General features: G+C 39.9%; 2 protein-coding genes across 4 annotated transcripts in view; one reads left to right on the top strand and one right to left on the bottom strand.

The window, feature by feature from the left end:
- epsti1 (epithelial stromal interaction 1) overlaps positions 1-13,044 on the bottom strand; it is a 19,387-nt gene extending 6,343 nt beyond the window's left edge. For 2 of the 3 annotated variants that reach the window (XM_056755436.1, XM_056755437.1), the window contains exons 1-9: positions 12,904-13,044; positions 10,404-10,462; positions 9,664-9,747; positions 9,480-9,553; positions 9,302-9,385; positions 8,579-8,652; positions 8,214-8,301; positions 6,363-6,446; positions 5,890-5,963 (exon numbers count right to left, since the gene is read on the bottom strand). In XM_056755436.1, the coding sequence (XP_056611414.1) occupies positions 5,890-5,963; positions 6,363-6,446; positions 8,214-8,301; positions 8,579-8,652; positions 9,302-9,385; positions 9,480-9,553; positions 9,664-9,747; positions 10,404-10,462; positions 12,904-12,995 (713 nt within the window). In that variant the 5' untranslated portion in view covers positions 12,996-13,044. The remainder of the gene's footprint in view (positions 1-5,889; positions 5,964-6,362; positions 6,447-8,213; positions 8,302-8,578; positions 8,653-9,301; positions 9,386-9,479; positions 9,554-9,663; positions 9,748-10,403; positions 10,463-12,903) is intronic. The other variant, XM_056755438.1, reaches the window with a different exon arrangement.
- dnajc15 (DnaJ (Hsp40) homolog, subfamily C, member 15) lies at positions 12,936-25,577 on the top strand. The gene is given in 9 exon segments (XM_056755439.1): positions 12,936-12,939; positions 13,032-13,148; positions 13,385-13,447; positions 13,450-13,490; positions 14,262-14,313; positions 16,192-16,265; positions 17,827-17,903; positions 20,268-20,338; positions 25,121-25,577. Coding segments are annotated over 8 exon segments (516 nt in total). The 5' UTR covers positions 12,936-12,939; positions 13,032-13,081; the 3' UTR covers positions 25,192-25,577.

The raw sequence follows: 25,577 nt of genomic DNA, 5'->3' as shown, positions 1-25,577 counted from the left end.
GGCGTGTCGGGAGAATGACGGTGAGTAAGCAGATCAACGCTATAGTGAAATCACCTGCTTCTCGTTCTAGTAATTGGCGAGGAGACGCATTTAAGGCACGAAGGAGGAAGAGAGAATGGAGAGAGAGACGGCTGAGAAACTCACAGACGGAGAAGCCTCGAGGAGTGGACTCCAGGATTACATGAAAAGGATCTTACTCTACGAGAGAGGAATATATGAAGTGAACATTTGAAACCCGGAAGTTGAATACCCGGAAGTGGACTATAAAATAAAAGTATCTCTTGTTTCTCAGCCACGCCGACCCCGCCTCCTTTCTTCCTTCATTATTGAACCTTGTTACACTGGTGCCGAAACCCGGGAAGAAAGGAAGGAGCCGCCACCATGTCTACCCCGCCAGGATCACCTTTTGCTGAAGTCATCTCGTCACTCGCTGGTCTCCATCAAGAGCATCATCAGGCCCTGTTGGGTCTGCGAGAAGATCAGGAGAGACGTTTCCAGGCTCTCATCCAGACCCAACGGGAGGACCGCGAGTCATTCCGGAGCTGGTTGAGCCAGGAGAGAGGCTCTTCTCCATCGGCTGTATTCCCTTCGGTGCCGCTCCATAAGATGGGAGCCCAGGACGAGCCGGAAGCCTTCTTGGACTTGTTCGAGAGGTCCGCGGAGCTATCCGGATGGCAGCAGGACGCTCGGGCAGCCCGCCTTATTCCACTTCTGTCTGGAGAAGCCCAGATGGCTGCCCAACAACTCCCGGTGGCGAATCTGCTCCAATACGCGGACCTCAAGAAGGCAATCCTCCAGAGGGTGGGCCGGAGTCCTGAGCAGCACCGACAGCGGTTCCGAGCCCTAGAGTTCGGGGAGCGGTCCCAGCCTTTTGCCTTCGCTCACCAGCTCCGGGATGCCTGCCGCAGATGGCTGATGGCCGGGGCCACTACCGCCGATACCATCGTCGACCAGGTGACGCTGGAGCAGTTCGTGGCGCGGTTGCCTAAGAAAACTGCCCAGTGGGTCCAGTGTCACCGCCCGACGACGCTGGCCCAGGCCATCCAGCTGGCGGAGGACCAATTGGTGGCGTGCCCTGGGGTCGGCGCGACCCCATCATCTCTTTCTCTCTCTCCCTCTAGATTCTTCTCCACCGGTACCAGACCGGTGCCATTCCCCAGATCCAGGGGGAACTTCAACCCGCGTCCGGCGCCGCGAACCCGGTTTCCACCGGAGGCGGGGCCATATGGAGCGGTGAGGTCCGCGGAGGGACACCCCCACCGGACGGACCATGGTCCACAGACCTCTTCCCCTTCGTCCGCCTCTCCTCGCCAATTCGGGGGTCTGCTTCCTGCCGCTGGGGCGGCGGGGACTCCTGGGCCGGCCTGTTGGCGTTGTGGGGACCCCGGACATTTTATCGACCGATGTCCTATGATGGAGGTCGGTATGATGATCCGGGTTCCCGACAACCCTCAGGCTGCCCTCGGCCAGGACGGACTATACCAGATACCTGTGAGTATTAGGGGGGGTATTTATCAGGCGTTGGTGGATTCAGGGTGTAACCAAACCTCAATTCACCAAAACCTGATTCAATTTGAGGCAATGGATACGAGCCGCGGGGTTAAGGTAAGGTGTGTACACGGGGATGTGGTGAACTATCCTTTGGTGCCCTTGACCATACAATTCCGGGGACAAAAACATAGTGTAGAGGTGGCTGTTAACGAGCACCTCCGGCATCCGCTAATTTTGGGAACAAATTGGCCATTATTTCCGATATTAATGGGACACTTATGTGCGGATGTTTCTGGGCGAAACCAAATGCGATGGGGAGGGGCGGTCGCGCAGGTGGGAGAAGTGGAGCCGAGACCTCCGATGGCGGCTCCAGAGGAACGGAGCTCTGTGGAGAGAAGAAATCTCTCCCAGGGCGATGATTTCCCTCTGGAGCAGTCTCAGGATGAGACGCTTAAACATGCGTTTGATCAGGTCCGCACTATCGACGGACAACTTCTCCATCCTACGCAACCGCTCACCTACCCATATTTCGCTATTTTAAAAGACCGGTTGTATCGAGTGACCCAGGACACTCAGTCAAAACAGGATACAACCCAGTTGGTCATACCAAAAAGCCGTCGGGAAATGCTTTTCCAGACGGCTCATTGTAATCCAATGGCGGGACACCTAGGACAATCCACAACTATAAATCGCCTAACGGCGCGTTTTTTTTGGCCGGGCATTCACGAGAACGTGCGCAGGTGGTGCGCGTCTTGTCCTGAATGCCAGCTGGTAAACCCACCGGCCACTCCAAGGGCACCATTGTGCCCGCTTCCTCTTATTCAGGTCCCCTTCGAACGAATTGGTATGGACCTGATCGGGCCGTTAGAGCGATCGGCACGAGGACATCGATTTGCATTAGTCATTGTGGACTATGCAACCCGATATCCTGAGGCAGTGGCGTTACGCAATATTTCAGCAACTAGTGTGGCGGACGCCCTGTTTCGATTAATCTCCCGTGTGGGAATCCCGAAAGAGATTCTCACAGATCAAGGCACGGCGTTTATGTCACGGACACTCCGCGAACTGTACGGATTATTGGGGATTAAGACGATTCGAACCAGCGTCTATCACCCACAAACAGACGGACTGGTCGAACGTTTTAATCGTACGTTAAAAACCATGATCCGGAAATTCGTACACGAAGACGCCAAAAATTGGGATAAGTGGTTGGAACCTCTGTTATTTGCGGTCCGCGAGGTCCCCCAAGCCTCCACGGGGTTTTCCCCCTTTGAGCTTCTCTATGGGCGCCAGCCTCGCGGGGTTTTAGACGTCTTAAGAGAAGCTTGGGAGGACGGACCTTCCGCGAGTAAAAACCAAATTCAGTATGTCCTGGACCTGCGAACAAAACTCCATACACTGGGGCGGCTCTCTATGGAGAATTTGTTACAGGCCCAGGACAGACAGAGCCGACATTATAACAGAGGTGCCAGACTACGGAAATTTTCACCGGGAGAGAAAGTGCTTGTATTACTCCCAACGTCTAGTTCTAAACTACTCGCCAAGTGGCAAGGACCATTTGAGGTCACACGACGAATAGGAGATCTCAATTATGAGGTAGTACGATCGGACAGGAGCGGGGCACATCAGATTTATCACCTCAATCTCCTCAAAAAATGGAGTGAGGCGAACACCGTAATGCTGGCGACGACAGTGAGTAGAGTAGATGATCTCGGGCCAGAAGCGAACGTCAAAGTTCAATCTCTCGCTCTGGCGCCAGGGGGAGATCATCTCTCGTCCTCCCAGCTTACGGATGTTGTGAAGTTGCAGGCTGAATTTGCAGATGTGTTCTCGCCCCTGCCCGGTCGCACAAATCTCATAGAGCACCATATTGAGACAAAACCGGGTGCGGTAGTGCGCAGTCGTCCATATAGGTTGCCTGAACACAAAAAAATTGTGGTTCAGAAGGAATTAGATGCGATGCTAGACATGGGGGTAATAGAAGAGTCCAATAGTGACTGGGCGAGCCCGATAGTTTTAGTACCTAAGACCGACGGCTCGGTCCGGTTCTGTGTGGACTATCGCAAGGTGAATGCGGTGTCGAAGTTCGATGCCTATCCAATGCCTCGAATTGACGAATTACTTGACCGGCTGGGCACGGCTCGTTTTTATTCGACATTGGATCTGACGAAAGGATATTGGCAGATCCCCCTATCTCCCTTATCCAAAGAGAAAACAGCCTTTACTACGCCGTTCGGTTTGCATCAATTCGTCACACTTCCGTTCGGGTTATTCGGAGCTCCAGCTACTTTTCAGCGTCTCATGGACCGCATTCTCAGACCCCATGCGGCATATGCCGCAGCCTATCTCGATGATATCATTATATACAGTAATGATTGGCAGCGGCATATGCAGCACTTGGGAGCGGTCCTGAGTTCGCTGAGGAGAGCGGGGCTGACGGCTAACCCGAAGAAGTGTGCAGTTGGGCGAGTAGAGGTAAGGTATCTGGGCTTCCACTTGGGTCACGGGGAAGTGCGTCCCCAAATTGATAAGACGGCAGCGATTGCAACCGCCCCGAGACCCAAGACCAAAAAGGAGGTGCGGCAGTTCCTGGGGCTGGCGGGATATTATAGACGGTTTGTACCCAATTATTCGGACCTCACCAGCCCGCTGACTGACCTCACTAAAAAGGGAGAACCAGATACCGTCCAATGGTCGGAGCAGTGTCAGCAGGGGTTTACCCAGGTGAAGGCTGCTCTGTGTGGCGGGCCGTTATTGCACTCTCCCGATTTTTCACTCCCTTTTCTGTTGCAGACTGATGCCTCGGACAGGGGCGTGGGCGCGGTCCTGTCCCAGGAGATAGAGGGGGAGGATCGCCCGGTGCTGTACATCAGTCGCAAACTGTCACGGACTGAGATGAGGTACAGCACCATCGAGAAAGAATGTTTGGCGATCCGGTGGGCGGTTCTCACCCTCCGTTATTATCTCCTGGGGCGAGAATTCACGCTCTGTTCTGACCACGCGCCCCTCCAATGGCTCCACCGCTTGAAGGACACCAACGCGCGGATCACTCGTTGGTATCTTGCTTTACAACCATTCAAATTCCAGGTGATCCACAGGCCGGGGACTCAGATGGCGGTGGCCGACTTTCTCTCCAGGAGGGGGGGGAACGAGGCTACAGGCCGGATGGAGCCTCGGCCTGAGTCGGGCGGTGGGGGTATGTGGCAAGGGGGGCGTGGCTTAACACGGTCTGCGGAGAGAGGGCGTGTCGGGAGAATGACGGTGAGTAAGCAGATCAACGCTATAGTGAAATCACCTGCTTCTCGTTCTAGTAATTGGCGAGGAGACGCATTTAAGGCACGAAGGAGGAAGAGAGAATGGAGAGAGAGACGGCTGAGAAACTCACAGACGGAGAAGCCTCGAGGAGTGGACTCCAGGATTACATGAAAAGGATCTTACTCTACGAGAGAGGAATATATGAAGTGAACATTTGAAACCCGGAAGTTGAATACCCGGAAGTGGACTATAAAATAAAAGTATCTCTTGTTTCTCAGCCACGCCGACCCCGCCTCCTTTCTTCCTTCATTATTGAACCTTGTTACACTATACTTTTGTGATTGGATGGCCTGCTACAGTGCCTCTGACTAACAACTTTAAAGGCCAGTTTCTCAATATTTTGATTTTTTCAAAGTCTCTGATTCCAGAGTTTTAAACGGTTTTGTCTCAGCCATTTATTGTCATGTAGTGATAAGCCATACATCGGTAGAAAGCTTTATTTTTCAGCTTTCAGATTATTTAAAAATCTCAATTACGAGAAATTGACCTATAAGACTGGTTTTGTTGTCCAGGGTCACATATATGTCATAATGGAACAAAGAAGTTCAATTTGCATTTATTTAGCACACTAATCAAATATAAGCAAATCATGTATTAATAAACGGCCAATTGTTGTTGTTGATACGTCATAGGTCAAAGAGCGAAATGTATTCATACTACTTTCACTCATACTATATAGAACATACTGTAACGGCCGAAAGGTAGATACTTTGTTTAATTCAGTACGTACTGTCACAGTATGCGATTTCGGACACAGCAACAGTGAATTCGAAAGTATACCCCAAAATAAAAATTCTCTCATAATTGAATGACTCTCATTCCCTTTCTTCAGCTAAGCACAAACTAAGACTTTTGTCTTTGCCCTCATAAAAAAGACATGAAAACTGTAATTTTTTGTAGGAACTATTTCCTTTGCGCAAAAAATAGTATATTTTTTCAATTTTCTGTCAAATTGTTATGCTCACAATATACAGTAATTGTTCATTTGAATGACAATATGTTTTTTAAAAGTGGTCTCAGACTTTCGGACCAGGTTGTATTCATCTGGTCAGCTGATTATGACTGTTATGGAAGTGTCCATACCTTCGATGGTCAGTCTCAATCTGTCTCTTCCTGTCATCCTCTTCTTGCTTCAACTTTTCCTCCAAAATTTCTGCCTTCAAATAATGCATTATTAAATTTCTCCTCTGCTTGTTGCTATAACAATTCAATTACACATTTACATAAATAAACAATTATGAAAATATCAACATGATAGATGACATTGACTTCTCTGTTCTTGATATTTATCAGCGAGTTAAGTTCATGTTTGACCAACAGAAAATCAATCAAAGCCACAAAAATACCTCTATACGGCCAGCTGGAATACACCTACACTATTCCATCCATGACTACCTCCTATAACCTAGAACATGGTAATTAAGAGCATATGCTAGGCTGAGTTAGTTCTTTGTCTTGGCAAATCTTCGATGTTTAGCTCTGATGTTGCTATGAACCAAAAGTGGAGGTGATGTTCGTAAGTTCAGGCCATCTGCTTCACTTCCTTTGTAGCGTACCTTTCTCCTTTGCTCCTCTTTCTTCTCAAGTAGGCCTGTATTCTCTTCCTGTCTTCTGGATTCTCTGTACTCCTGACATTTACCCTGTGTAGAAACAAAACAGTATTGGAAACCACCCATTATCCGTATAGTAGAGAAAGTGAGTTCAATGTAATAAAAAGCCCTGAAAAATTATACTTCCACAGAACAAAGTCACACAGGTTTGGAATGAAGGAGATCAATAAATGATGACATATTGTTTCACATGAACTAACCCTTCAAGGACACTGTTTCAAAATGGTATGTGCGTGATCTTTACGCACAAACTGCAAGGCAACCTGCTTAATTTAAGTACAACGATTCTCGGGTACAGCACATTACACTTTACACCCCTGAAGCTTGCTACATTAAGCTAAAATGGGCGTTAGCTGTATTTTAGTGATGTTACTCTGAGATTCTCATGGTACTCTACAGAGACACCATTAGGAGGGGTGGGCAGAGATCTTTTCAAGCTCAAGAGCTCCTTTGTGTGTTTGGTCAGACGGCCCGGGGACAACAGGCAGGGGACACACTGTTTGGAATGGCTGGAGAGTAAGGGGAATAGGTGGGACGACCTGGGCCTGGCATCCTTGAAAGCCAATACAAAGGATCCTTTGCGCAAACAGAGGATATGGAGGAGATTAATCTGTCTTGTGAAAGCATCACTGAAAGCAAAACAATTCTCGGTGGCCACAAAACCACATCAAGAACCCGTCTTTCCACAAACACTTTGATCGGCGGGGCCTATGACATTTAGTTTGGAGCGTTTCATTACTTGGCCTGGAGGCCGTCCAGCTACTTAAGTAAATACACTGAGAGAAAGCACATTTCAGTGCCTGAGGCCTCCTCTTCCCCCGGCAGGATGAGAGAACCAAAGATACGTTGTTGCTGTGTTCCTCGGCCCTGCAGTTTGAATGAATATAGTGTCTATCAAAGGGTTTTCCCCATTAGTCATACAGTCGGAAGTCCTTGAATTGTGCATGTTTGAAAGTCTCAAATCCGGGTAGTGCATATACATAATTATTATGTTATAATAAATCAATATATTTATTTATTTTCATTTTTATATACAGTATGTAGTATATGTAATATAATATAACATAATATAACATGACATAATATAATAAAACAAACGGAAGACACATTTTATACAGTATGTAAAGTATGATCTTGAAACAATGATCGAAAATCAATTAAACATGGATCCTAAAACTTTTTCAAAATAAAGTCAGAACTTGAAAAAAAGCACAACAACAGTATACTGGGCCACACTGTAGCAGCTTAAAATTCGAGTGAGATCACAGCGTGAGTTTGTAATTAACACCTCTACACGCATCCTGTCAGATTGCTTAAGTCGTAGATTCAGACCCTGGCTTGTTTCCAGGTACTTTCGCTCAAACAATACAGGTTATTCCAAACCAGTCTCACAGAACCCTCTCAGCTCGCTGCGAGGCATTCTTGCTGTGAACACTGGGAAGTCCCCTGAACTCTGCTTGCCTCCCCATTCAGAAGCGACTTGCATCTTCGCTCTGGCTGACCGTGAATGTCTGCGTGTTCACAATGATCATAGCACTCTTTGGTGTGAGGGTAATGAGGAGATAATACGGGAGGAGTGACCCTGCAGTTGGCCACCCCTTTACTGCAGTAGAATGTGCCATGTTGATGAAAACTCCAGAGGGAGGCGTGTTTACTTTGAAAACATGTATCAAAGACAGATCAATTGGTGTGAATTACTCCAGTGCAATGGACTCAAACCTCAGCGCCACAGCTATGCAGAAAAGGTTTGAACTCAGGCCTAGGGAGCACGCAGTGCATTTTTGGCACCTTTCTTACCCAAGATGATGCTGGGATGGAATTGCTTGCTGCCATAGGAACAGTTCTGTTAGACGTCTCCACTTTTTGAAGAAACTCCCTGTTTTTCCTGCAGGATAAAGAGACATGACTTGTGTTTACCAAAAGCATCAGCAGAACGACAATTTTCTGTTTGACTAACGTTGAGAATTCCATTAATTTTTTATCGTCTCTTAACAAGAGCTCTGGACTGTGGCCAAGATTTCTAGGATAGAAATGCCAAGGATAAACATGTGCATTCATGTGTATTGTTTTTGGAAAAATGCCAATAAGGCAGCTAGACAACCGACTTCTTCTTTGAACACAGTAAACTTTAAATGAAAAAACAAACATGTAGACATACGTACATTTGCTGATCAGGTTGGTACAGATCCTTTCTATGTTGCTCTTCTTGTTCTCTCTTCATCTCCAGTTTAATGGCCTGCAATGTAATAAATTATTTAGTGTTTTATTCAGTTCTGAAGACCTTTTCAAACCTTTATATTGCGTTGAAGTCTGAACCATCTCTCTATTTACTAATAACCACCCATTGCACTTAACTGGCCAATATAACATTTACATTTTGCACACATTTATAATTGGAATATGCAAATCCAAATCACCTTACATTTGATATATATATACTTTTTCTGGCACTAACTGAGCTAGTTTTACTAAATACTGGACCTTTTTATGTTTTTATTCCAAGCTCAAATACAATCCTTAAATCCCTACTGTAAAACATTATTAAACTAAAAGAACATCCAAGAAATGACCAGAGCATGTTTTACCAAATTAACTATGTTATTTGTGGCTTCTGGAATATTTGGACTCATCAATCACGCAAAACCTCAGTGCAGCAGAGTTAATGCTTCAAGTTTAATATCTCAGTTAATTGCATAACAGTTGATGGTTTGTATGTGCCAGTTGCCTGCAGTGACATCTGGAGTTATAAAGTCTGAATTACAAAAGCTTCATAAAACAACACAACACAGATGACCCGAGTTTTCAGATGCATGAATGCAACACTTTGTTTAAAGAAAAGCTATAAAAAGTCACATGTAAACAGTTAAAACAGTCATGGATTATACCTTATCTCGCTGTTTGGCCTTCATCTCCTTGTTCTCCTCCTCCTCTGCCTGCCTATTTTTTCTATCCATTTCCTCTTTTTGAAGCTGAAGAGTTATATAAATGCAAGATACCACAAGAAGTGAACTATTATTCTTATTACTCTAAATACCCTTTTTGTAGTTTAGAAAAAAGAAATACCCTTTTTTTTAGTTTGGCCTGGCGTGCCTCCTGTTGCTGTTTCTGCCTGACTTCTTTTAATGAAACTGCACCACCTGAGAGTAAAGTCATAATTATTATTTTTTGAATTTCTTTCTTTTGGTTTTGTGTATGTTTTTGAGATCAGAATGTCCATGTTTTCTAATTCTGTGCACTTTTACAATACCGAGCCTCACTGGTGCCAGCTGAATGGGGCCGGGACGGTTCTCCTCCTTCCATTTTCTTAGAGCTTCTTCCTCTTTCTGTGCAGCTAGAAATAATATAGTAAATAAACATGAATGCTTTTCAGCCTTTCAATGGCTGAATTAGAAAGCTGTCAAATGTGGGCAACAGTATCAGGTATTGCCCTACAAACAACATATATATATAGATGGAGTATGTAATTTGGTTTTTGAACAGTTTGAAAAGAGATAATTCACTCAAAAACAACATTTTTCTCATGTCATTCCAAACCTTTACGAATGTCTTTTTTCAGAACACAAAAGAAGATATTTTGAAGAAAGTGGGTTCTCAAATAACCATTTAAATATATGGAAACAAAATAATTTCTCTTGTGTTCCACAGAAAAAAGAGTCATATGCAGATTTTGAATGACATTAGGGTGAATAAATGATGACAGTATTTTTTTTGGGGTAAACTATCCCTTTAAGCCTATGTTTTAAATAGTAAAAAAGGGTACTTACAAATCAAACATACACATACACACACACACACACACACACACGCACACACACCAAGATAATATTTTACCAGTTAGTACATTAACAAGACAGCAATTCTGTCTTCTATAGCAGTTGCAACTATACATGCTGAAACTGTTTCTGATGGTAAGGTAACAATTATAGAACAGAAACATCTGGATCACATGGAGATGAAAAACAAAACAAGAGTCATGTCCTGACTTACTCCTTTGCAGTTCGCTGTGTCTTGAAGAATTTGGTGGTATCCGTGTGTATCCATCAGCACTGTGTAGGCAATAGAGAGCATTAAGTACATCTGCTCTTAAACTAACTCCCTCACCTTGGTGTTATTTTTCCACATGCCAACAATGTCTCAAAACCAAGGTGGGGCACAATTCATCTTTTCGTGTGTGTCGTTACTTCTGTGTTACCATTCCCTGCCTCCGAAGAGTGCGAAATGGTTTCCAAATGACATTTCTGCATTCGCCGGTTCCATCAACTTAGTAAACAAGTTCACATGTATTGCACTGCCCACGAGGAAGCTTAAACAGCGGCATTATTTACAATACTGGTAACAGACAATTGAGCTTATAAACCACATGGGGGAACCATGAGCAAAAGTTCTATAGTGTTGCTTTAAAGTGTAATGGATGAGCAAAACATTCAGTTAATTACTGTTAATCATACAGTAATATTAGCTCTATCACATATGTATATAATGTCTCTCTATATATGTTTTAAAAGCAACAACACAAATAAACCGCGCATTTGTGGCCCAAACTTAACTTCCGGTACACATTCACAGAGAACCTGCAGCATGCAAAATAAGTCAATTACATTAGCTAGCAAGTTTTTGTTGTAACCAGTCATTTTGTATTGGCACCTACTGTATTATTGCTCCTGTATGATAAATCGCTTATTGCCCCCTACACTCTTTGTAAGTCACTTTGGATAAAAGCGTCTGCTAAATGACTAAATGTAAAATGTTAAAAGTACTGTATTGTCCCAGTATTGCCTTGGGTTACCAGTAGGAGAACGGTTACTTAAACCATGAAATCTTAAGGGAAAGGTGTTTTACACAGTGTTTCAGTGATTATTATGGATGATTTTTCCGTGCACACCATTACTATTTGTATTCATTTGCACTTGCAAACTTTTATCAAAAACATTAAGCTCCCTTCCCCCTCTTCACCCCATGACGTAAGCAACAAAAAAGGGGTAGGACTACTGACTTTCTAATGGCCAGACATTTTTAGCGCTCTCCTCCACAACAGACTCTAAACTGGCATTCAAACCTGCCTCCATTTTGTAAGCCAAGCCAAACTTTACAAAACAAACCAATCAAAAAGGAAGGGCAAAATAAAGCCCCCCCACCATTTTTTTCTAATTTAAATACTTAGTAACTAGTTATTATAATTGAATTACTTTTCACTTAAAAAGTAAAGTAAGGGATCATTTTCTGTAATTTAATTACAGTAAGTTCTGAAGTAATTAAACTAAATACTGTGTGTAATCTACAGTATGTGGGCGCAATAGTGGAATTGACATAAAAATTTAAAGTCTAACTATAATATCCGTGCTTTAATGTATAATTCTCACATTTGTAATACTTTGGTTAGTTAAGATTACTACTTGAATAAGTTTTGCATTATACATTTGAATGAATATAAATAGCAGTTTCAAGTCTATCCTGGAATAGCGAGAAGACGGAGTTTAGTTGCACAACACAGAATTCCAAAATAAATACATGATGTGTAACTGCATCAACAAATTAAACAACCCAGTAAACAAACATTACATGGCAAAAAGGAGTGTGATGTTTAAGTTTTTTCAGGATCACAGACAAAAATCCTCACTTAAGTTTTGACCCGTGTTAGTTTGTCCCAGTAGGTGCATCCTCTTTAACAGGGAGCTGGATTGCTTTGCATGAAATTTTAAACTTTCCCATTAAGTTCTGTCGTCACGACGCAGAATTCCTATCACTGATCTAGTGATTCCCACACATATCTACCACGTGGGTGAAAGTATGCAGCGATGGGCAGTTATGGTCAGTTTGATCTGCAAACAATATACGATTTTAATGATTTTCTTTAGTATTAAAAGTCATTACTACTTACTACTCATTAGTTAAATTCATTAATTATAACAAATCAGATTTCAATTATTATTTGAACATTTACCTGGGATATTTTCATGTAAAATATCATAAGTCACACCATTAGAAAACATGCAGGGTATATTTTTTAACTACCAACAATATATCTGTCTGTTGTTTAATTTGGTTAGAGTATCATTTATAATGTTTTATATTGTAGTAAATATTTTATTTGTCATTGTTTCTTTGGGTTTTTATTGGGTTGTATGCACACGTTTTTCATTGTGTTTACTGAATACGCTATTTTACTGTATGCCTGCTGTAAATAATGATTGAGTGCGAATGACGTGTGGAGATAATCATAAGTTTCGATACTAGTTTGGTCTGAAACGAAAGTGAAACTAACCAGTGGTTTGTAAACAAATAGAAAAGAACAAAATGACGCATCAAATGTACAGATTCTTGCTAATTATTACTGAACAAAGTTGGCAACAAATGTAAGATTTTTTGTATATTTCGTTTTTAAACAGCAATTTTATATAAATTAAAAATTTAACACGTCAAAAGAGTGAAGTGTCTCCCATTTTGAGATAGAAACAAAAATAAACGAATAAGACATTGATTTACTTACTATGTGGGCTGATCTCGAGTCTGTGTATTTGACGTGGTAGGTGAATTTCGCTGCTCATATTCATACTCATTCACCTGTTCCCTGTCAGTCATATTTCTGCTCCGTTAACCCTCTATATTCCCTGGCAGATATATATTTGGAGGAATTCGTGTTGATTTGGACTGTCGTGTCTGTCGTGATGTCCTTGTCCTGGAGAGGTTATCGCTCCTGTACCATTATCAGGGCTGGTTGCTGTGAAAGTATTGGCAAGCCTGTGGAGTTTCCCTATATCTTATAATCACGTGTTACACCTTCTTTGGTTACACAGTAAACATTTTAAATATAATTATAAATAATGCTTTTACTGGAAGGGTTATAGTGCGGTTTATACATTTTAGGTACATAAATGAATTGTGGGATGTTAGATAATGCGTTTATTTATTTTGAAATCGCGAGACCCTACAGCAGCAGAATTATGTTTGTCCCTCTTGTCTCACCGTAGGCATGGCGAGCCCAAGCAGCGTTGTGATGGACGGGGATTTTATGAGACATGCGGAATATACACCAAATCAAACAGAACGAGTGATATAGATATCGACAAACGTCTTGTGAGTAAATCCTCCAATGGAGACTTGATTTAAACCGATTGAAAGTATTGTTGGATTCAAAACGTGTTGCACAAGCTCAGAGTACCTCTGTCATCACATTATGACCTTGCTGTTCAAATTCTCTAACGACATTCCCATAATAATGGTTAAGAAAACAGTTTTTTGAATTAATTGAATTTTTAATGGATCTATAGACAAAGACAAAACAAACTGTTAGGGACATAACGTTACAGGGATGGCCAGGAGGAGCTAACTTACGTGACGGCTTAAATAGCACCTAACGTTACTGAGTATATTTACAGCAATATCCTCACACCTCTGCTGTAGGCTATAGTGTTTAGATAAAAAGCTGGATGGACAATGTCACTCCATCAAACCAAATTATTTTTGTTTGCCTGACAAAAGATGTATGATTTTCTAAAGGGGCGTAATAAAGGCTTTTGCAAAAACAGCATGACAGTGTGGCCAGGTCAGACTTTAATACCAGAACAAGAGGTGCCAAAGCAGCTTAGCAGCAGAATCTAAAAAAACCCTCAGAACTCTATGATCTAAACATTCCAGGAAAAAAGAGAATGTTTTTATGTCTTAAATAATTATAATGATTTTCAAAAATCTTTTTGTTTAAAATACAGTACAAGCAAGTCCCCACATCAAATGGGACAACACTGGTTAATATGATAACATTGAAAATTATTATTTACTAAGTTGCAGGTCTTATGTTTTTTTTATTATTTAAGATCCTATGTGATTTTTTTCACATGTGCATTTCAGTGTGGCACTCTGATGGCAGTGGGGCTGGGAGTTGCAGCTGCAGGGTTTGCAGGTAAGCGCAACTGCTTTAAAGGAAAACTTCACTCAAAAATGAAAATTCTGTCATCATTTACTCAGTATGAGTTGTTCCAAATCTGTATTCATTACTTTGTTGTGAGGAACACAGAGACGATTATTGTGAAGAATGCTTATATCCAGCCAGATTTTGCCCCCTAATGACTACCATAGTAGGAAAAAAACAACTGTTGTCAAAAATGCCCCAGAAATGTTCGCTTTTCCTAAATTCTTCAAAACATCTTACCATAGAAACGGTAAAGTAATTTTTCCTACTGTGGGAGTCAATGGGGGGGGGTTAAGTATCCCTTTAAAGGGGTTTTTCTCCATGAATATGACTTTCTTCTTGAAGAATAATGTCGTCAAAGTTATAATATTCTGAATATGACTTTCTTCTTGAAGAATAATGCAGTCGAAGTTATAATATTCTGAATATGACTTTCTTCTTGAAGAATAATGCAGTCGAAATTTATAACTTCGACAGATATTATAACTTCGACTGCAATATTCTTAATAAAAAAGTCACATTCAGTTAGGATGCTTTGAGGGTGAGTAGAACATGGGGAAATTTGTTTCTTGACTGAATTATCCCTTCTGTGTCAGTAAACCCTTGCACATGTCGTTTGTTAGTTCACAAGAAGTAGCCACATGTCCACTGTGTAATACTGTATGTGTAGTGTGGTATTGTGTTTAAAGCTGTGGGCTTTGATTCAAAGGTGTTTGGTTTAAATCCATGAGTATTTGTGCTTTTGATAATCTGTATAATTATTATGTTTAAAGGACCGGTGTATGATTCTAGCCCCAAAACCCTAATGCACCCACTAGAAACCCCCTCAGTATGGTTACATTTATAAATTCTTATTTCTTAGTTGTATTTATCTGCGTCCTGTTTTTCCTCCTGTATGATAAAGGTTACCACCAATATTTTGAATGTGACTCTTAATGATGGGAAGCACTCAAAACGATGGTAGCGATGACAAGATAAATGGTTGAGCATTAAACTCAGAGTGTTTGTTCAAGACCCCAGATGGTCCTGTGTCTGGTTTATGAGGTCAATGCAGCCTCTAGCATTAGAACAATCAAAGAGACATTTAAAAGACTACATGTGGTTCAATGATTCAAGCCGACTTTGTCATCAGGCTGTTTTCGTTTGATTCTGGCAGGTGTTTCTGCCCTCCTCCCTACTGTTACATAGAAGTTAATCATTGTTAGTCGCCAAGTCTTCCACCCATAGCTGTGTGAGGTCAGGATGGAGTAGTGCTTGTGGTCGCTTTGAGGAAAGGAACTAATTCCCATTTCAGTACATCGAGGGGGCAGCTCTCCTGCCAAAAGTCGAGGCAGTGTGTGGTCTCCTCTGTTGAGAGGCAAGGCTTTGGATTTCAGTGGAAGGAGGATCTTATTTTTGCTGAGAAGCAAAATAAAGTTTGTGTCCTAACTATATTGCTTTCAAAATTTGATGGAGTAAAAATGCGGAAATTTTCCCATAATACCTTAATAGTTTTTAATGATCCACCTAAAACTTGAATGCTTAATTGGTTGTTATGTTTTTAACATCCTTCCATTGCTTTCCAGTGCTGGATGTTCAGAGGCATTATATACTGTTTGAATTTCATTGACTGCTGACTGGCAGTGTATTTCTTTAGAGTTGAACCACAACCGTTGGCAGTTCACCAACACTCTGACCAAATAAATACCAAGGGAAGTTGAAAGGCTTCCTCACCTTTTACATGTTATGAATAATACTAAATGTGGTTTTGTCCTTGGTTTCACCCTTAAACCAACTCCGTTAACCCTGGAAATTAAATCTGTTGTCTGTCAGCTGTCCAGTGGCACACTTATCAACCCATCAACCTTTTTCCCTTATGCTCATTTTTAGGTCGGTATGCTTTCCATTTATGGAGACCTCTGGGTCAGATTATTACTGAAGCCGCAAAGAAAGTGCCCTCTGCGGTAGGTATCATAAACATATTAAAACAGCACTAGCAAACAGAAAACACGTTTTTTTAAGAAAATGTGAACAAATTTACTGTGCAACTGCTCCCTAGGAATACTACCAGCCGTAAAGTGTTTCTTACATGTTCCAGCATAATAACAGCGTTTCTTGTAAACAAATTTGGTTTGAGAAAGCGTTGATTTGTGGGAATGAAGTAAGAATTTTTCCATGTTCTTTTCCACAACTTGATCCTCTTGCTTGCATGCACCGTTGGCATGCAAAATCCTTGAGTGTGGGGTGAAGGCCTGATTCATCACTGTCTTCCTGGCCTTGACTGTAGTTCATGCTGAGCGCTTGGGCTTTGATGAAGTTTGTAAACGTGTTTTGTATAGGTTCCTGCAAAGCTCCAACGCCATGTGTGGTTTGAGTGTTTCCATGGCTTTGTTTCATCCTGTCCACCTGTGCATTCTCTAAGACCTCCATAGTTTGAGTAGCTTCACCTTAACTGGGTTCATAAGGAAAATAATATGCATTTTTAAACTTGTCATTGTGCTTATTTTAATTGAATTGCACATTTGTATGAATTCATTAAATTCTAAAAAAATATACGTTTTTATTGAGCAAACTGTTTATAAAAAATGTACACCCCCAGAAGTGTATTTTACGTTGTTTATCTTATATAAATCTTAAATAAATATTGCCCTGCTGAAAATTATAGTGTTATTATTGTTATTAATTTGTAATAATATTAATAATAATTTTGTCATACTGTGAATCCAATAACGATGAATCCTATAAATTAATATGTTTATATATGTTTAATATGAATGTTCTGTCCTCCATCTCTCCCCCTCTAATTTGTACACGTGTTTGTACTCCGAAATCTATTAATGAATGTTGTTTTAGATGTTTGTTCTTAAAATGTATGCTTATTTTTTCTATGTAATTCAAAATATATAAAAACAATTTAGCTCTTGCTAATCAACATCAGTGTGTAGTGACCCCCCCAAAAATACAATAAAACCCTCAAACTGTTCATATCGTGCATTATAAACTGATTGGTTGTTTTTCACATAAAATGTACACTGAAATTTATATTAGCAGCAAGATAGCTGTCACTGTGATTTTGTTGTTGCATAAAATATGAAGGTACTGGATGAATCTTCAAGTACCAAAATGGAAAGCCTGTGAACCATATTAGAGTGCAAGCATGATTCTTCTCATTAGAGCTATACTGTAACTAAACGTCTTGACAGCTTAAACTATTGTTTTGGAATCCAAGCTAAACTTCCTTAAAACACCTGAAGTTCTTCTGGAACTTGGTGGTCTTGATCGTTACACTCCTCAGCCTTAGGCCCTTTAACTTTTTTTTAAAACTTGGACAATGGTCAGGTCAATCTTATGAAATCCCCAAACAGTCCAATTTTTCATATGGAAAAGTAAAATTGCTGGTCAGGAGGCCTTTAGCATTGCCAAAGCATATCGGTTGCCATCAGTATTGAGAACAAATGTCTTGTTGTCTATATTGTATTGTAACATAGTAGATGGTTGATTCAGTGCATGTTTTTTCTTACCTAGACATTCTCTACGTACTACAAAGGTGGATTTGAGCGGAAGATGTCCAGACGAGAAGCCAGTCTTATCCTTGGGCTCAGGTAATTTTCAACCATGAGTTAAAGAAACTCCAAAATCACAGCAAACTCTCATACTTAATTCTATCATTGTGAGTTGTCATGGAGGAAAACAAAGTTTTTTTTTACAGTACATACACACACTACATCACTTAACTTCCCAGAAAAGCTTGCGGTTCAGTCCAGGGGCAATCGTTTTGGTTTAAACTAATTCGTCATCTTTTCTCGTCATTGCTTTGATCCTGCACCATTCAATAACAGAAAGCCTCAGCCACGTCTCCGACTTTGTAATCTTTTTAGAGGACCACCCTCTACCTAGCAGGGCATTTTGAACTCATTTTTCGCAAAAAATATCACTTATTTCAAGTTCACAGAGTCCACCATCAGGTGTGACTCACCGCTCTACATCTACGTATCACATCCTGTGTGGCAGAGCTCTCGTCATAGCCTCATGGCTCATTTATTTGCATTGTCAATCAAACTGGAATAATGTTTTCATAAAGCTTTACCAAACTGTAACCAGTATTTCTTAGATTTGTGTCCAGTGTCAGCCTGGTTGACCACATGCAAGCTTATAAAACGGTTTTAAACTGATTTGGGTTAATAATTGTATTATTCTATTCTTGTTTGTCTTTTGCTTGACTTTGGTTTTTATGATTCACAGCTTAAATAACTGGCCGCAGCAATGTTATTGTTTGACTTGATCTTATATTTCTCTATATCCTTTGTAAACTGTGAGGAATTCTTTAGTCAATAGTTTTTCCATTTTCTCCAAGTTTTTCATATTTATTTTTTTGGGGGGGATAGGAAAGTTGAAATGAAGTAGAAGACTGTACTAATGGGTCTGATGTTGAGGGAAGATATGTGTTTTTAGCCGATTCTTAAAGACAACTACAGAATCCGCTGATCATATGTCAAGAGGGAGATTGTTCCAGAGTCCTGGAACACATTCAAAGAAAATGTTAGTTGCAACATACTTTTTTTAGATACAGTATAATGTTGAAGTTAAAACATCTATACCATCATTTATGGTGAACTATTCTTATTTTCTTGCATTTATGTTTATTTAGGATTGTCAATCGCTTAAAACTTGAAATGTTAAACGTCTGATGAACTGGGCTTGTTTATTGTTTTATACTGTTATATGAGGTCTACTTGTGACGTTCACATGGTTTTTACAACCAAAAACGTCAAAATCAATAAGTAATAGGTTTTAACTCTACAAACGCTCAGTTTTAATGAGTGTGCCGCATTGAAGACACTTGGAAGTAAACTGTCAGCATTTGAGACCAGTGATCCCAAACCGGACAAAAGATCACCGCAATCGCAGGTCTCAAATGTTAAAAGGGTTTCGATGATAAATAAACAAACGTGAGACTCCCGGTAACTTATGGATATAACCCAGCACCCGAAATAATACCAAATACTTCAAAGCAGCCTCGATTATTCGCATTGGTCAATAAAACCTTGAAAAATTATATGTGAGCCCGCGAATTCACTGAGATCCGCTTCGCACAGGCTTACGATCACAGACAACCTCTGCAATTACTACAAATGACTGGAGGTGCTCAGGGAATATCAATCGATCTCTAATAAAGCAATAGTGACGTATAGTAAAAAAATGTTGTACTCGCATAAGATTGCTTCGCCATTCCTATCGGATCCATTGAAAGCATCAAAAAAGTTTGGACCAAAAGATGCATTCTATATAAAAACGAATGCTCACCCAGACTTGTCTGAAACGCCTCCTGTAACCACACCCCCACAAATCTACGTCAGTTCATTTTATGATTTGACCAAGACCGCCCAAATGTACAGACAAGTATGGTGTTCGTGCCTGTCTGGACAATTGCTTTGGAACCTGATGTTCCAAATATGGTAAGAGGCGTTACATTTCCGTCACACCCTTCCAGTATTCAACCAATAACTACGCACTGGTTAACTGGCCAAACATAACACACCTTGCTTTTCAAAAAATCTGCATGTTTCAGAGAGGAAAATACAGCATTTTTTAACCTTAAATCGTGTATATACATTGCATTACATCTAAAACAACAATAATATTTATTTGCAGTAATGTGAATCTTTTAATTAAATGTTTAAAGCCCAAAAATACCTGTCTTCAGGATATAACTGAGTACTTAATAGAAAATAAAACATTGCTACTGTTACCTGACACAGAAAAAAATATATAGATTGTATAGCTGTGATCCTACTTCAGTGAAAATATCATTCATGCTTTATATAAATGTTTATAATTTAGGCAATGCAGAATAATCTTAACTGAGGTTGAAGCAGAATGTTACTATCGGAGATCAACAACACATAATGGCCACCAGATGGCGACGTATTTCTTTTCTAAATGTTCTGTTTTTGTTTTGTTTGCAGTCCAAATACCACAAAGGCAAAGGAAGGAGAAGCCCACAGGAGGATCATGGTCCTAAATCACCCTGATAAAGGTCAGTAGTTCATTCTGTCATGTGTTCTGTCTGTGTGTCTTAGTTAGAAATTCTCTGACACGTCTTTCCACATGCAGACCTCTCTCATTAGCAACAGAGTGGCATTGATTACATTATTGATTTATACCACATTTGTCATACAGACTCTTTACAATCAGCTCATCTTCCTGTGGTATTGATGCATTTGTAATACATTTATCAGTGTGCATACATTAAAACTGCATAAAGCTCATTTAGGCTGGGCGATATAACTTAAAAAGCAATTAATAAAACAAATAATAAAAATCTGCCTTTTAACAAAATAATGTTTGCATTTGTTGATACTTGGCATATATGTGTTACGAAATAACAAAGTCCTTTTCATTCTGGATTATCTAACCATCATTATTTATGCCAAAATTTGTATTATTGATATATTTATCTCATTTATAGTAAAAAACTGCATAGAACGTGATACGCTTTTAAACAATCTGTCTTCAGAAACAATAATAGATTGTGAAATAACACAATGTTTAGGAAGTGTGATGTCTAAAAATGCTTACAGTTATTGTTACATGTTTATTGTTAAATTCATGATATTGCTACGTTTTACATTCGCAGGAAAATAATCTTAAAGAAACATTGTAATGTGAAAATGTAGTTAGATGTGATAAGAGTTACTAGAGTGAAATATTGTTATCTTCAGAATTGTGATAGCTGTGGTCTTTTTAAGTGCAAGGTCTCAACCTACAAACTCTTCAAGCGAGCTTTTGTGTGTCTTGGTCATCGTGTTCGCCCTGTATTTCTCTTCAAGGTTAATGGCCTCACCTTGCCTGTCTCTGGTTTTTCCCTCCTTCAGGTGCATTTCTCACAGCGCTTAGAGGTGCTGTGTGTGTGTGTGTCAGCTCTTGTTTGCTTCTCTAGACCACTATTACTCACTGTGAAATAAGCGATGGGCTTTGTGATTCTATCTGTAGAAGAGCGATAAGGCCACTGACTTCAGAGAGGACATCCTGCAGAGAACGTTTGCCAGATTTGTCCCATCCTCCAGCTACACTGAGAAAATCCTTTATTACAGTGCTGTTAATAATAGTGTTCAAGGCATCCGACCCATTTATTGTTCTGGTGGAGGGGTATGATGTATTAAAGAAATGACGAGCACAGTTTTACCGTGCATTTTTTACTGTGTGCATGAGATATTTTAGTTTATTTATTTATTTCCAAGTAGCCAGTAGATTTTAGTGTAAGCCAAGTTTTTAGGGAAATATTTGTAAATAAACACATCATATCAACATATCCCACAGTAGGTACAAAAGTAAAGATACAGCTCTGCTATGATAAACTTTGACTTGGTCAGAATAATGCCATGGAATTATGTCTGAATTGACCTTTTGTAGCAATGGGAAAAAGGGGACATTTAAAGACCATCATACATGTCTTAACTCATCGGATAGAAAATGTTTCAAAAAAGTAAGCTTACTATTAAATAAAAAGCATTTGTTAGAGAATTATGTCTTATTACAGACTCCAGAGTATTGTGTTATTTTTGTCTGACAAGACACTATAATCTGATGTGGAAACTTAAGCCGTGCCTCATTCTGTCTAGTTGTTTCAGTGTATGAATGGTATTCTATGGTGTGGTTTCCCTTACAGGGCTTAAAGTCACCATGAAACGGAAGTTGCGTTTGACTTCTTTTCCATATCGTGATGTAATTTTCCTTCTGAAATTAGAAAAAATGTAGGGCGGGCTTCATTTTGCCCTTTCCTTTTTGATTGGTTTGTTGCTGACATCATGTGGTGAAGAGTTGTTGTAGAGAGAGGGGAGAGGACCTTAACGTTTTTGATTAAAGATTACAAGTGCAAATGAATAATAAAAAAAAATGGTGTGCACTGATAAATAAATTATAATAATCACTGCAACACTGTTTAAAACACTTAGCATTTTTTGTGTTTGATGGCATGGTGACTTTAAGACTATCCCTGGACTAAAATAAATGTTGGCTGTCTAAACTGAAAAGAGCTTGTACTGACATATCTTAAAATACGTCATTAACATGTAAAAATCTACTTAAATATCCTAGTCTCTAGCTGCATCAAATATAGTTTTCACATGATCTTTAAGAAACTCTCATCCTTTTGTAACTAAAATAATAATACAAAGAATTTGTTTTATTAGGACATCAATCAAAATAAAATTTGCTGTTTAAATTTATATCACCCGTTAAATCATGATAGCTGTAGGGTAAAGATAAAGCAGCTCTGGTGACCTGTGTTTGTGTGTAATTATGTCTTCACACAGTTCTTCCTTTCTGACACAGAGACAGATTAGCAGACACCACAGGCCCTGCTCCCAGCTACCTCACTGTTCACTCTCCTGTGTGTTTGCCAATTTATTACTGTTACCAAGCAGGTAGACACTGTGCGTGAGAGAGTGAAGAGTGGATCCTTAAGAGGGGGTTGCATTGTGTACATTTTGTCCTTCAGTAAGATAAAGGTCATCTTTTTCTCGGTACTGCTGGGTGAATCTTACCAATACACTGTCAGAAATAAAAGTGAAAAAAGTATGCAATATGCACTCTGTAGATGTAAAGGTGTACTTTTTTAAAGGGTACTGTTTCTCCTGTGGAAGTGATGTTTTTGACCATTTTCTGACAGTGCATGGTTTAATGCATCCCCAAGCCAAACTTAAAAGAAGAGATATTTTATTTTGCAAAGCGAATCTGTTCGTAGTAAACAATTTTTCTTTTTCTGTAATTATTCACCATAATAATTTTAACATCATTATCATTCCTTATAAGTGTTATCTTTAGTATTTTTCAGTGGGTTTTATTATTTGATAACACATACAAATGCGGAGTAAACATAACTTATAACAAAACATTGTATATGCAAAGATTTAAATGTCATTTTTTGCCTTTGGATATGAAATATGATTAAACTTGATCATATAATCATCACAGGTTTTGTGAGATTTTCATAGTAATAGAACTGAACAGTTCTTTTCAACAGCAAAGCTTAAAGCAGAAAATTAAATCAAAAATAAATCATCATAAATTTACTTCTAAACTCACCCAGTAATGTTTCCACTAGTATATGTCCGCTCTTTGTATTATTCATTGTTTTGTTTGGCTTATTATTTTGGTTAGTTGTCACGCAGAATGTCCCAGAAGTTCTTGGGTCAAACTCTTGTGTACCTCAAGCCATAAAATTGCCAGTTATCAACTGTTTTTGCACGCAGTTTAAATATTTTTAAATATTAACTCACCATACATAAAAATGAACTACGCTATAGCAATTTCAGCATTGCAGATATTTTACTTTCCTGTAGCCCAGTGGTAAGAGCGCAAGGTTGTAGGTTCGATCCCAGGGGATTGCACTTACCTATGTATAAATGTATCAGATAATGCAATATAAGACGCTGTCTGCCAAATGCGAAAATGTAAATTTGGTTATATATGATAAATAGCAATATATTTCATCGGCACACGTCATCGTTTCTTTAAGGTATTTCAATTTTATGATGATACTAGATCATACTACTTGTAGTCAATGAAGCAGTACACACTGGATGCAAACAGCAGCTTTGTTGATTTTTATGAAAGTGATCTCGCATTGCGGACTCAGCACTTGCTTGGATGAAGGTGAAATCTTCCCTTTGAAACTGTAGGCGTCGTTCACACTGAGTGTAGCACAGTACGTTCTGCAGTTGTAAAATACCAATTACCCAAGCCTACATTAGATACAAACGGTACATCTAAACAAAAATGGTATAATGTGAGACAACTGAGGTTTTCATTGATAATTTAATTGAAATACTTTTGAATTACACTAATGATGACTTTCTCTAAGGGCAGGAAAAATCGTTTAACAAACTGATCTAGTTTTATCTCGTTTGGCCAGAATACCCAGCAGTAGCTTCCATTCCCCTAGTACTAGGTTAGATGTATGAATGGTTGTCCACGCAGAGTGGCAGAGCATTTCTTTCCAGCCTTTGGGTAAAATTACTAAATTGCCTAGCAAATTTTTTTCAGTCCAGTGCCTGGATGGATGGATACTTTCAACAATACTTATTCACATTCTGTATTACCAAAATAGAATGTGGAGTATGCATTTCTCATTTTGAGAAACACTCCAATAGAAACAAATGTTGTAGAAGGACTGTAAATCATCAGATAGGACAAACAGAGGTGAATATAACTGCTAAAAAAGATTGTTTAATTCAAAGTGCAGAATGTGGCATTACTGGGCTATGGGCAGAGAAATGGTTCAGATGGAGGAGCCAAGCTGTCATCTAGGACACCTCGTGTAAATATTGAGTTCAGTAAAGGTAAGATGGGAATTTCTGACAGTGAAAAGAGGCGCACTAGGCACCAGATGTGCCCCATTACATGCTGCCAGCAATAGTACATTCGTACTCGCATCATTATGCCGGAATGTGGGCATGAATTTGGAGATTGGAGGGGAAAAGATTTATTTGCAGAAGTAAATGGAAGAAATGTGGAATCAGGCAGAGCTGTAATGTAGGCTTATCATCAATGTTACAATTAAACTGTCAGCGATTCAATTTTGTTGCTACTGTACTATATATTTAGTTGCTTAAGGAAGTTATTAGGAAGGTGAAGTGTACGGGTAGGGACACAACACTCAAATACCACTGACTCAATGTGTTGCAAACAGTAACATTAGTTACATTCAAAATGACCTCAAAAAATTCAAATATTTAGATAGAGAGGAAATATAGTTTGCAGGTCACACATGGGGGAGACCATTCACGATCAAACTGATGTAAACTCTTTCCTGCAGGTGGATCACCGTATTTGGCAGCAAAGATCAATGAAGCAAAAGATATGCTTGACTCTGGCCCTCGGCGTTGACTCATCTGCCTTTATTTACCCAGTGTTACATCTGCTTCAGTGCTACAAACACACCTTTAAGCCTCTGCAAGACATTGTTCCATGTTTGTCTGCTGTTAATCACCTAACTGTCAACACTTTTCAGCTCAGATCGATCTGTCACTGATTTTAACACAACTTTAATGCAGCTGGGTAAAGGTTAACCCTTTTGTTAAAGGATCTTTACACTGTAAAAAAACTGTGTATTTTTTTTAATATTTTTATTTATTAATTGAGTTAACTCGGGTAATGTTAAATGGCTATGTAAAATGTCCAGCAGTGTAAAGAAACAATATGTTTCCCATAATGCATAGGGACCAGGCCATCAAAATGTTAGTTTAGTTTGCTAAATAAACTGTTTTACACGA

This window comes from Triplophysa dalaica, chromosome 8 (assembly GCF_015846415.1).
Source record: "Triplophysa dalaica isolate WHDGS20190420 chromosome 8, ASM1584641v1, whole genome shotgun sequence".
Classification (NCBI taxonomy): Eukaryota; Metazoa; Chordata; class Actinopteri; order Cypriniformes; family Nemacheilidae; genus Triplophysa; species Triplophysa dalaica.
This window is presented reverse-complemented; position numbering and strand designations above follow the sequence as displayed.